Source organism: Vipera berus (genome assembly GCF_964194415.1).
Source record: "Vipera berus genome assembly, chromosome: 2".
Lineage (NCBI taxonomy): Eukaryota > Metazoa > Chordata > Lepidosauria > Squamata > Viperidae > Vipera > Vipera berus.
In genome coordinates this window covers 123364646-123377759 of record NC_138203.1, presented here as the reverse complement: position 1 = coordinate 123377759, position 13114 = coordinate 123364646, and the positions used below count along the sequence as shown (strand labels likewise).

General features: G+C 44.1%; 1 protein-coding gene across 7 annotated transcripts; it reads left to right on the top strand.

The window, feature by feature from the left end:
• Window positions 1-12015, top strand: FAM3A (FAM3 metabolism regulating signaling molecule A). Of its 7 annotated transcripts, XM_081317619.1 has the most exons (12): window positions 6-293; window positions 1164-1239; window positions 2348-2469; window positions 2711-2824; window positions 5152-5175; window positions 6844-6906; window positions 7432-7555; window positions 7675-7733; window positions 8179-8229; window positions 8399-8483; window positions 10755-10881; window positions 11006-12015. In XM_081317619.1, the coding sequence occupies exons 3-12, from the start codon at window positions 2457-2459 to the stop codon at window positions 11102-11104; spliced, it is 759 nt and encodes a 252-aa protein (XP_081173745.1). In that variant the 5' UTR covers window positions 6-293; window positions 1164-1239; window positions 2348-2456; the 3' UTR covers window positions 11105-12015. The 7 variants fall into 7 exon arrangements, with proteins under 7 accessions (XP_081173747.1, XP_081173745.1, XP_081173743.1 ...); XM_081317617.1 differs by lacking the exon at window positions 1164-1239 and having other exon boundaries at window positions 7-293; XM_081317620.1 differs by lacking the exons at window positions 6-293; window positions 1164-1239 and adding an exon at window positions 612-758.
• The last annotated feature ends 1099 nt before the right edge of the window (window positions 12016-13114 follow it).

Here is a 13114-nt window from a genome sequence, read left to right as displayed (position 1 = left end):
GGGACGCCCAAAGAAGGACGCGATCAAAGCGAGGGAGACAAGCGATCCTTTCGGCGCTCTCCGCTAAGCTTTTCTACCCGGGGGAGCTGGGCGGAGCCGCCGCCGCCGCCGACAGAGGAGGAGGAGGAGCTGCTTGATGCCGCCGCCGCCGCCGCCGCCACTTCTTTGCAAGCCGGGAAACCTCGTTCTTGGCTGGAACTGGGCGAAGCTTTGCTGGCCCCTGGGAGATCCGCAACCGGATGCTGGAGGAAGCTGGAGGGAATCATGAGGCGACCGGGGTGTTTGGGAGACGAGTACGTGGGGCTGCGGGGAGGCTCCAGGCCAGCGGCGGGGCGGGGGAAGAAGAAGGGAGGCCCTGCGCGAAGGCCTGGTTGAGCTCGGCTCGGGGCTGCGGGCGGGCTCCGTGGACGGTGGCGGAGCCGTGGGCTTGCTTCTCCGCTTAGCTGGCTGGCTTCGAGAGAACGGCCAGGAGTCTCTCTCTCTCTCTCTCTCTCTCTCTCTCTCTCTCTCTCCCTCCCTCCCTCCCTCCCTCCCTCTCTCTCTCTCTCTCTCTCTCCCTCCCTCCCTCTCTCTCTCTCTCTTCCATCTCATCTGTGACGACGCGCTTCGTGCCCTTTGCTTGGCAACAATATGGAAGCGGTTTGCCCGTTCGGTTCCCCGCAATGTTTGTCCGACCTGTTCCCAGTCCGGTGCTCATCCCTGGTTTTCCCGGTGTTTTTCTACCCAAGTAGAAACCACCGGGTTCTGACCCTGCTTAGGTTGATCGTTTTCTTTAATTTGGTTTAGGGGTGGTGGTGGTGGTGAGGCTGATCGGGAGCAATGAGGCCATTTGCTCTGGCTATATTTGCACAGAACTTAATTCCGCAATTGTTCTCTACTGGACATATCCGGTGTAGTTCCTAGGAGGTGTTAATAGGCAGAAAGAGGCCAGGTTCAACCTGCATAGGGGAGGACTTAGTTGCCTTCCTGTTTAAGAGAAAGGGAGGAGGAAAAGAAAAAGAAAGAAAGGGGGGGGTTTGAAAGCAACAGTCTTAAGAACTAGAGGTAGAAGAGGGGTCCTCCTGGCCATAAAAGTCCATATTCATACCCAGTGCTTTTTTTGTAAAAGAAAAAGGTGCCGGAACTCACACCTGTCATACAACCCGCCTTGCCTACCCTACAAGGTTCCATCCAAAAAAGGTGCCGGAACTCCGTTCTGAGCGTTCTATGAGAAAAAAAGCCCTGTTCGTACCTATGAAGGTGAGTATACATAAATGAGACTTTCTCTCCCAAGGGAATCAACCGAGACACTTGTTTTCGAAGTGGGTTAAATTAGTAGGTCTAATGTTGTTCAAATATCTAAAAGGGGGAGTGAATTTTGTCAGGAGAGTGAATACAGTTAAAGAAAGGGTTGGGGCAGAAAAAAATTTTCTTGCTTTGATCCTGGAAAATCCAAAGGGCAAAACGAGTGCTGCAGAGTTCAGTGTGGTTCAAGTCAAACTTGATGCAGAGGGTAAAGTTTAGAAATATTCGGCCGTCCCCTGCAATCCACACCATTTTGTGGAGATCATGGTTAAAATCTGAGCCTTGCAGTTCTGTGTAGATTTTAGCAACCTCCTGGAAATTGACCCTTACTTTTAACCAGGGCTTTTTTTGTCATAGAACGTTCCATTCTGAGTTCCGGCACCTTTTTTGAATGGAACCTTGTAGGGTAGGCAAGGCGGGTTGTATGACGTGTGAGTTCCGGCACCTTTTTCTTTTACAAAAAAAGCACTGCTTTTAACAATTAAAAACAGTTTTTGCCTGCAGACAGGGAAAAAGAAAAAGGGGAAATTCTGCCTTGCCCCGCTCAGGATTTTTTTTTTTTTACATAGAGTTCTGTTTCCACAGCTAGCTACTAAGTTTCATGTCACCAGATTAGACTACAGTTTTGCATAAACCTTTGAAAAGTATCCAGCAGTTACAGTACGCACTATATTTAATGAAAAGTATAGCTACAGACATCCTGTGGCAAGAAAATTCAACGGTCCTCTGCTGTATTGCCTTAAGAGAACTGTTTCAACTGTCCATAAGATGGCAAAGCCATTTAACTTGCAGGTTTGGTGAGAGACTTTTTTAAAAAAAAAGTATTCAAGATGAATTTAATTATAGTTCAGTTTTTAATGGTTTGGTGTTACATGAAGTGACTGGCAGCCTAACCATGAAAATCATATAAGATGGTTTAATTTCTGTTATCTTATGAAGATTATATTTTCATATGTGTGCTTATTAGTGTAGAACTCCTGAACATTTGTCCTGAGTATTTGGGGTCATGCAGGAGTTTTGTCGTCTTTGGGTTGATTCTGACTGCCATTTCTGATCTCTGTAGTTTGAAGGGTACATGTGACTAACCTACCTCAGACTCCCTCACCCATTCTGCTACCTCAGGAGCCTAATAGCATTGGATTTCCACTGGTTCTGGACACCCTCAAGGGGCCATGAGACTGGCAGGTGAGCTGTGGCTGGGAGAAAAAAGCAAGAGCAAATGACAGCCCTTCGGACAGGAAAATCATGGTCTTTAGCCACTGACATTCAGTATGGCCCTTTAGAGCATTTAACCTTCTGGGATATCTTGGGGAAAATATGGTAGCCACTACTGGATGACTGTAGTGTAGCAGTTGGATTCAACCTTCCTTCAGGGTTTCTTTTTGGCTTTGCTTTGACCCGACTTCATTTTTCTTAATTGTTCCAGGTCCTCTTCGTGTTGTCGTGATTGTCTTGACGGCAGGGCTAACCTGGATCCTTGTCAGTATCTTGTTGGGGACCCAAAGCAGTTTCTCCCGCCTGCAGCAGTTCCTCCTCAACAGTAAGAACAAGGACACTAAGAAAGGGGAAGGATGGAGGAATAGACTAATAACTTTACTGTCACTTTGAATGTAACACTAATTGGCACACATTAAAGTGAAGCTTCATTCCATACAGCTCTCAAAGGTCACCACCTCCAATATACACTACATAAATATGACAAAAATAAATAAATACAGAATTATGCATATACCCATGTATATTATATGACAAAGAGAGTCAACATAGTCTAGTTCAGATTATGTATACGTGTGCATGGCGAGCAAAATGAATCTTGCGAGTTTATCAGACGGATGGCATAGGGAACAAAGCTATTACAGAATTGGGTAGTCCTGCTAGAAATACGTCGAAACCTCCTCCCAGAGGGGAGCAACAGAAACAGACCGTAAAGTGGGCGTGTGGGGTCTCTAATAATGCTTTGAGTTCTAAGCACATAGCGCTTGTAAGCAGCATCCTGAATGCCAGGAAGCGAGCAAGCAAGTGTTCCCTTGCAACAGCTACCATCTTTCCTGTGCATGCTGACTGTGCTTTCCTATTAACTAGAGATATGCAGTGCTTCAAATCCAAAGCAGAAAAGGTGGGCTCGCATATTTCAGCAGTTGAAAAACTTCAAAAAGCTGCTTTTTCTCCTCGGGTGTGTGTGTCATTCACAGACTGTAATGGTACAATCTCAGGAAAACGCACATTTCAGGTAAGGCATGGTTGAAAGGATGAAGTAAGATGCCTTGCAGTAGAGAGAGGCATGTTTTTTACACCTTATTTCCAGCTTTGGACCTGAAGTACTGCATTTCCTTACTCTTGGCCTTCAGTACGTTCAGCAGAATGTTCAGTAGGGCATCAAAATACCTAGAAGGATAAGAGAACTTTTAGATATGCCTTTTCTGATCTAAGTGCCCTCCAGATGTGTGGACTTCAGCTTCCAGAATTTCCAGCCAGCATGATCCTTGCTGAAAAATTTGAGAATTGACATCCACATATATAGAAGTTGCCTAAAGTTGGGAGATATCTCTGCATGGCCATTAGATATGAAAGCTAAATGAAATCTTTGTTTTTATGAAAGTATACCTCCCAAGTACTAGGGACAGAGAGCAAAGAAGGCTGGTCACCTTCATTGGATTGCCAAGTCACTGAAGAAATCCACATGCTGTCATGAGGATTGTGTGATTAATTGTAGACAAAGTTCATTAGCAGTGCGGGGCTCTTTTTATGTTATACAATGTCCTGGACTGGCCTTGTACCGAAACTAAAGCTGTGTTTAGGTGTAGCTATAGTCTATAGTCATGCTGACACGGTGGCTCAGTGGGTTAGGACGCTGAGCTTGTCGATCAGAAGATCGGCAGTTTGGCAGGTCAAATCCTGAGTGCCGCGTAACAGAGTGAGCGCCTGTTACTCGTCCTAGCTTCTGCCAACCTAGCAGTTCGAAAGCACGTAAAAATGCAAGTAGAAAAATAGGGACCACTATAGTGGGAAGGTAACAGCGTTCCGTGCGCCTTTGGCGTCTAGTCATGCCGGCCACATGACCATGGAGACGTCCTCGGACAAACGCTGGCTCTTCGGCTTTGAAATGGAGATGAGCACTGGCCCCTAGAGTTGGAAATGACTATCACGCATGTGCGGGGGAACCTTTACCTTTACCTTTATAGTCTATGTGCCAGTTATACCTGAAATTAGAACAACAATTTGGATTAAAGCAGAGAGAATTCAAAGACCCCCAGCAGAGATCTTTCATAATTTACTGAACACAATTTATTACACTTTACCCTAAAACTTTTTAACTTTCCTTTGGTGACTAATCCCAAGAAGTCTAATTACTTCTGAGTACTCATTTCCACTTTTTCTTCCCCTGGTCTATGTGATGCATGCATTTATTTTGCTGAAGGGCTTATTGCATTTATTCTTGCAACGATTTCATAAAGCGGGTTCAATACAAAAATGAGACGGTGTAAAGTCATTGAGTGAGACTGAATAATGATTCAGAATGTGGAACCTTGGGAGTGTTTTAACAAACCTAATGACACCTGATGCTTTTAAGCCATCATTTCAGGTCAGTCAGAAGAGGCGAGTCTTCCTTAGCTTGTTGTTTTGAATATCCTTTTCAAGCTTAATTAGAAACAAGTCTTTTAAAAGTAATCCTTTGGCACAGTCCATGCTGAATTATTGAAGAATGAAGGAAACTTTTATACTGGATCCTGGGTGCCTCTGTATCTTTGAGGACATGAGGCAGGACGTTAATTACAGTTTTCAAACAGATCTTGAATTGCATCTGACCAAACCTTTTAGCTACGTTGAGTATCTTGCTGATGCTGCTGTTTCTTTGCTTCCTTGCAGGTCCAGAGAGCACTCCTGTTACAGGTAGAGGATTGGCTACATTTCTGCACAGTTCCTACCAGCCTCCCCCAACCTGGTGCTGTCTCCCTTTGTTCCTACTTAGTTGGAGTAACAATTTGCAAGGAATACATGTGTAGAACAGCCTTGTCTAACCAGATGGCCCTTCTGATATATTGGATATTGACTTCTATCATCCCTAGCTATCTTATTTTATGTTATATGTATGGGAGTCTTCATACATGTAACATACATACATACATACATACACACACACACACAGTGCTTTTTTTGTAAAAGAAAAAGGTGCCGGAACTCACACATGTCATACAACCTGCCTTGCCTACCCTACAAGGTTCCATCCAAAAAAGGTGCCGGAACTCCGTTCTGAGCATTCTATGAGAAAAAAGCCCTGTATACACACACACACACACACACACACACACACACAATTATCTTTGACTTAGGACCACATAGATCCTAGAATTGCGGATGTTAAGTAAGATGCCCGTGTGATCACTTCGCTCAATGATCACAATCCTGGCTTTCCTGTTAAGTGACCACATGGGTCGTTAAGTGAGCAGAGCAAAAGAGCTCCCCTCTGTTTGCAAAAGAGAAATCTAGTGGCTTGGTTGGGGGAAAAAAACAACAACCCTCCAGTCTGTGGCAGGAGCTCCCCTTCCCCCAGTGCACGAAGGAGAGGGGAATCCTTCAGCAAGTGGCAGCAGTTGTGATATTCTTTGCCGGCTTCTCCACTGACACCTTGGGGAAGCCGGCAGAGAAGATTGCAAATGGGGAATCGTGATTGTGGCGTGCTTGGTAACCAGTTGTTAAGTCTGAATATGTTTCCAAGTATGCCAAAGGCAATCATGACCGTGGGGGGGGGTGAAGTAGCGGTCATAACTTCCAAGAACGAGCCATAAGTAGCTTCCATCATAACTTTCAACAGTCATTAAACAACCAATTGTAAGTCAAGGATTATCAGTAGTGTTTTCTCTATGCTGCTTGCCCAGGCTAAGAGAAATAACAAAAATGATTAACAATTGTTCACAGTTAACAGAAAATAAAGGAAATGAAAGCGTTCTGGGAGTCAACAAGTCCTTTTGCTCAGACACCTTCACTAGCTGAGAGGTATATGAATTGATCCGTAGAAGGAAGAATAAATTAGTGAAAATGCAGACAGAAGTTTTATAGTGCAGGACTGGGCACAGGGGAAGCTTGCATTGTCAACTTTAAATGCTTTCTTGGGGAAACCAGACTGGCATTAATCCTTATCAGCTATCTGGTAACGAATTTCAGTTTCTTTGCTGCAGTGTAACTGCAGAATCTGTAATCTGATTACAGGTACCAGATATAGGATAGGGGAAAATGACACATTTCCCCCTAACTCGGTGAGAAGTGAATTTTCTATAGCCAGAGTGTGAGATAAAGAGATTACATACAAAGCCTGTTTCTATTTGCTAAACATAGATGTGATTGTCCAGTTCCCAGAATTCTCATTTAACGTGCCCCCTTCTCCCCCCAAAAAGCGCTAAGGAATTCTGAGAGGGAAGGCAGGTAGAGGAAGGCTGGTGTAAGACATTGCAAGGACTGATAGGAAGCCAAGATCCTGTGCCATTTATCTGTCTCGTCTGTCCTGGCTTTGTGTCTCTCTTACTATCCCTGGAATCCTGACTCTTTATCCATCATTGTCAGATTTGGACAAGATCAGAGTGGTCTCGGCAAAGAATTTTGCAGGCAGCCGCAATAGTCATCGCAGTGAGTTCAGAGGAGTTGAAAAGGAATTGGGGATACAGGATAGAATAATGGACTTCCATGTAGTATTTCTAAAAAAAGTTGGTCTTCCCTTTTGCCCTTATTTCCCAGAAGGTCCCTTGCTCAGGTAGAAAAAATTTCCTTCCTATTTCTTTAATTCTTGAATACAGTAGGCTTGTGTGTGTTTTCTGATTTGTAAGGTAATTTTGGCTGGGTGGTGAAGTGGACTTCCCTCTCCTGAGTAGGTCTTCAAAATTCTTCCAACAGCCCTGGCACCAGCTTTTAAGCTGGTTTGAAGTCCTTGGGACACTGAAGATTGAGTGTAGTGCCCTGGCCCTTGTGTTAAGTCACCATAGTTAGAATGGGAAGCATTGGTATGATCCTTGGAGTAAGGGTAATAGAGAAAATGGTTAGCCCATACTAATCTGGAAGTATTTTGCACTGAAATCAAGAAGGCATGTGCAAGATAGTTTCCACTTCAGTGTACTGACCAGGGACTTGAAGATCTCACCTTTGCTCTCTTTTCAGAACCAAGGCCAAAGAAATACAAATGTGGCCTCCCCCAGGCCTGCCCAGAGCATTCGTTTGCCTTCCGGATGACAAGCGGTGCAGCCAATGTCATTGGGCCCAAGATCTGCCTTGAAGATAAAATGTGAGCCAGGCAAAGTCTTGACAGTTGGATATACTTGTGCAAATCCATGGGACTGACTGTACTAGACCCCCAGGATAGCTTCCTTTGAAGTCTCTGATCCGGCTTTTTATTTCTTTCAGGCTAATGAGCAGCATGAAGGATAATGTAGGCAGAGGTCTGAACGTTGCCCTGGTGAATGGTGAGATAGACTTTACGTACCTTAAAGCTGTATGATTTTATAAAGGGGCTCCAGTCTTGGGGGCTCTGCAGCACTGCTTCAAAAGATGCTCAGCTTTATTCTCCAATATATCTAGTGTTCAATTCATAATCCATAATATCAGGCACCATGATCTGATTCTTAACAATTTATCTGTTTGGCTAAGGCCTTCATTCAAGTGCATAATGTCATAGTGGGTGGGATGTTGGAATAAGGAGGAAGGGGAGAGATACAAAACTTAAATTCTAAAAAGCAGAACAAACAAAATGGCACACTTAAAAAATACCTTAAAATGGAAATGAAGTGCACTAGTAGATTTCAACCATATGATAAAAGGATGATAGGGACGATGTGCCAATTGCCCACCCAACAGAGGCTGGAGAGTAGTGTACATGTGGCCATTAACCCTGCTCTGCTTTGCTTTCAGGTGTGAATGGAGACTTGATTGATGCTAAGTCTTTTGACATGTGGGCAGGAGGTGAGTGTGTGGTAACAGAAAGGATTTGCTATTGATAGATAGAAAATAAGAGTGGTCTGGAGAAAAGCTGTGGCAGTTCTCTGAAAAAAAAGGAAAGAATGCTGTAGATGTGTAAGAAAAGCTGAGCAAGACTTTTCTATCTCAAGTTAACTCTTCTCATCTCCTCCAGATGTGAACGAGCTGCTAAAATTCATCCGGTCATTGCACGAAGGGACATTAGTATTTGTTGCCTCTTATGACGATCCTGCCACAAAGTGAGTGTTGAATGATGTTTAGTCCCAAAATACATTGATTCATGTGATGAAATTTCATACAGGTAGTCCTCAACTTACAACAGTTCATTTAGTGACAGTTCAAAGTTACAACGGCAATGAAAAAAAGTGACTTATGACAGTTTTTCACTGTTACAATCTTTGGTCACGTGATCAAAATTCAGATGCTTGGCAACTGGTTCATATTTATATGACCGTTGCTGTGTCCCAAGGTCATGTGATCACCTTTTGCGATCTTCAGACAACCAAAGACAATGGGGAAGCCAGATTCACTTAACAACTTGGTTACTAACTTATCAACTGCAGTGATTCATTTAACAACTGAGGCCAGAAAAGTTGTAAAATGGGGCAAAACTCAACAAATGTCTCACTTAACAACAGAAATTTTGGGCTCAGTTGTAATCGTAAGTCGAGGACTATCTGCATTGACATAAAGCATTAAGAAACATTCTTATGTACACTATAGCAGCCTCCACTCAGGATTCTGAGCAACCAATACTTGGACATTATGTAATGTGAAAGTAACACGTATCCAGTGTGGCTAGTAGCGATTAAGAGCCTAAACATCCATTAAAGCCTTTTAAGTTGGCTTTAACCACATCCATTACATGCAATTTGAATAATATTAACAACACAATAAGGATTTCCTTTCGCTAGTTTACATAATTTGAGCCCTTTGGTCAACATACCAACTGGCTCTTATAGACAGGCATTCAGAAGTCATGTGAAATTAACGGTTTTACAAGTTCATATGCCAGCCTTTAATATAAAAGTCCACCTGGCAGGTCATGCATTAAACATATTACACAGCATATGCATACGCCACCCAGTACCTGTGAAGAAGATGGGCGGTTAAGATAAATAGTAAAATCATGAGACCAAAGTTCCATTGATTGGGAATGGTTCTTTTATGTACACCGATTGGTGTTTGATGAAAATGCTATTATCAAATGGTGGACAGATACGTTTGAATCAATTCTGGAAGGAAGATACAAGGCTCAAAAATGCTGGGCTTTGCTATCATTTGCAGAAGAGGCACAGCTTTCGTCAGTTCAGGGCTGCAAAAGGTGCTCAGTAAGGTTACGGGTTCTGTCCAAAAGTGGGCAAAGCTAAAGTGGGCCTGAATTTGGAGAGTTGTGTGGTTTTAAGGAAAGTGGCGCAGCAGTTTAGGACGTCCACTTTTCCCCTTAAAATCTCCCCCAGGCTCCCCTAGGCCAGGGGTAGGCAACCTCGGCTCTTTTATGACTCATGGACTTCAACTCCCAGAATTCTTGAGTCAGCTGACTCAGGAATTCTGGGAGTTGAATTCCATGAGTCATAAAAGAGCCGAGGTTGCCTACCCCTGCCCTAGGCCATGAAAGGGGGGCTGATGCAGCCCAAGGGCCCGATGTCTAACACCCCAATTTAGGAGCAAACGTTGGGTTGCCAGATGTGACCAAGAGCAGTATTGCACTTTTAAGAGCTGCCCAGACGACGAAATTGGGCGGGAGCAGCTTCTCCCTTTGATGCAGCACATAAGAGGAAAAGAAATTCTGATTGTAGTAATTCTTCACCTGGAGGTAGCCTTGGCAGCCTTTTGGCATCACATGGATCTTTGTCTAGAAGAGGAGAGGCAGCTGTTTTTCCATCTTCCCAAAGTTGTGCTACTGCCTTTTCTGAAATCGACAGTCTAGAAGGGCTATTTCTCATTAGGGCTTCTGGGTGTTCTCCCTGCTTGGAAGAACCGAATTTGGTATACATGTAGGTACATGGATCATTTCAAATGTTAGACCATGAAGTGCTGAACTGGTCTTTTGTCAACTACAGATTTGCCTGGGTTTCTACAGATCTCCTAAGGAGACCTACTTCCTTAGAAGTAAATCTCTTCTAAGTTCGAGATTGGGGTTCTCTGCATTAGCAGATCCTCACAAACCATATAAAAATATCACGGGGAACAACATGAAGGAACTCTATTGCTTCTCTAAAGAGAAACACGTGCTTTTGTCACTCACCCAAATAAAAACGCTGAGAATATTTCCGGATTGTTATAGATACAGACATAGATGCTGGGGAAACTATTCCAAATCTTTTTTTTTTAAGCCATTGCCTTTGATTTAAATAAGGTTAGTGGGAGTGAATAGAAGGTGAAAAGGAAGTTGCTTAAATCAAGCCAAAGGAGAAGAGGAAATGTACAAATGGAGTAAGAGAAGTGAACCATATAGGGGGTTTTTTTGTTTGTTTTTTTGCTCAATCTCCTTCTCTGCTTCACTCCAGAATGAATGAGGAGGCCCGTAAAATCTTCACAGAACTGGGCAGCAAATTCGTTCGGGAACTGGCCTTTCGAGACAGCTGGGTCTTTGTCGGAGCCAAAGGAGTGCAAGACAAGAGTCCCTTTGAGCAGGTATTTGGTTCAGGACCTTGGAAGGGTCCCCAGAGTCAATTGACATAATCTCTGTCAAAGAGGTCAGGCCCCATGCAAAGACCTCATGTTTGCTCTCTTTTTTGGGGTTTTTTTTTTGGGGCAGCATGTGAAAAACAGCAGAAGCTCCAACAAGTATGAAGGCTGGCCCGAAGCCCTGGAGATGGAGGGTTGCATTCCGCAGCGAACCACCGAGGTCCTGTGAGGGTCCGTTTCTTCAAAACGTCAAGTGAATTTTCTCATGGGGATGGGAGAAAAAGTCTCCAGTCTTCCACCTCTTGTTGTCTACCCTTATTGTGGCAGCTACCTTCGTTCCTTCTCCAGAGCGGCCTGTTTGGTAGTGCCTTAATAAGGCCGACCAGTTGCCCTTCTCAGAAAAGCTTTCTTGCCATGGACTTTTGGGAAGAGAGACAGCGTAAACTCCTTATTGCCGGATGAGTTCTCCCTTCCCTTCTCTAGTGCCTTACATTTTTCCCAGGTGAAGGGGTCTAATCCTCCTTGCCCTCTTCCCTGCTCTAAATTTGCAGAGCCCATTGCTTTGCTCTACTGAGAACCAGCCTGGGGGTCTTACGTGTGGGTAATTTAAAGCAGGAGGGAGAACTCTTGGGCAGGGGGAGGAGGGAGGAGATACCATGAAAAGTGAGAAGGTCCCCTCGTTCCATTATCTCCACGACACGCTTCTGTCAGGCCTTCTTTACACATTTGCACCTTTCTTTGATCCGTGCACATCTCAAGTCACACGTGCGTTCTTTGTATGTGTAGAATCCCTGCACTGCTCAGCCGAAAAGCATGGAGGCCAAAGGAGGAGTCCTGTATTCATGAGGTTCTGCCAGAGGAACCACTCTGAATCAGAGTTTACCTATTTTAACACCACTGCTGTTCCAAATGCACCCCCTTCGTTTGCTAAACTTGAGAAATGCCCAGTTACTGCTTCCTGTAGTGTAATGTTGGTGCTTCGGTTTGTGAGGGGACGGGGTAAGGACTGTCTTTCATTCATCCTTCTGCCCATCTTCATTTTTTTTATAGAGTGTAGTGGAGGGAATCCAAGCTCAAAGTTTCCATTTGCCCAATCCTTGTTGCTGAACAGCTTCTTCAATAAATACTGTGTAATAACAACCGAGGCTTGTTGTTTGAAATGGTTGCTGACCCGCCCCTCCTCCCCAAAACACCTGGTTCATCCCATGGGATCTATAATTAAAGATAATGTGATTATGCACTTGTTGAATTTTCTATTGCAGCTTTATTGGCTGCTACTGCCAACATTTTGGCTGGTAGACTTTGTCCATTGCCAGTTGACCTGTCCATGCACCAATTCATGCACTGGCAGTTTTCTACGATATAGTTTGCATGTGAGCTTTGATGCTCCATTCTTAGATGTCTCACTTCTGCCTCTCTTTTACCTCCTTTCCTTACAATATGAGCATCGAGACAGCCAAATTACAACACTTGGAAGGCAAGAGAGAGGACAACTGCTATGTTATATTAGCCGAAAGCTACAAAAGCATCGGCGTTTTATTTTGCTTTTTCCTTCACCGATCTCTTCTTCCACCCTGATGTGTCCGACTGATTTGATTTACATGGCCAGCCATCTACAGAAGTGACTTCAGATGGCTTACAAATGGTTAGAGGGTAAGAAGAAAAAAAGAAGAAAAAAACCCAGAATAACAGCAACACAACATTGAAAGCAGAATAAAGAAACCAACCACAGGGTCTTACATTCAATTCTGAATCGGGATCATGCAATACTGTGGCTCGGTGCACAGGGGAGAAGCCTGGCTTTCAGCATTTTACAGGCTCTCTTGTAGTGCCTGCCCCAGTAAGTCTGGGGCCATGACAGGGAATCTTGTACTATAGGGCAGACACTGCAAGAGAGAAGGCACACTGGTCTTCTAGATTGCACAAGGTCCATTTCCCAGGTAAAAAAAAGAAGAAGCATGCTACTGGATGTCATGGAATGAGCGAAGATAAGCAGTGCCACAAATAACCTGGCCACGTGCTGTGAAGGGATGTATAATTAAAGAACTACACAACTGGCATATTTTGAATTACTCTCAAAAGCCTACAGGGAACCAGTGCACCTTGCAACATAGTAGTGTTATCTGGGCACACCATAGTGAACCCACAAGTACTCTTGCCAACTGCCTGCTTTTCCAGCAAGCGTTAAGAACCCAACAGGATCCTCAAATTGTGCACCACTGTTGTCTTTGGGAGAACA

Bases quoted from the DNA above. Each gene is read 5' to 3' on its own strand.
- FAM3A (XM_081317619.1), top strand. The intron at 7,734-8,178 runs GTGAGATAGACT...CTTTGCTTTCAG, and splicing joins GAACGTTGCCCTGGTGAATG to GTGTGAATGGAGACTTGATT. The intron at 8,484-10,754 runs GTGAGTGTTGAA...GCTTCACTCCAG, and splicing joins TATGACGATCCTGCCACAAA to AATGAATGAGGAGGCCCGTA.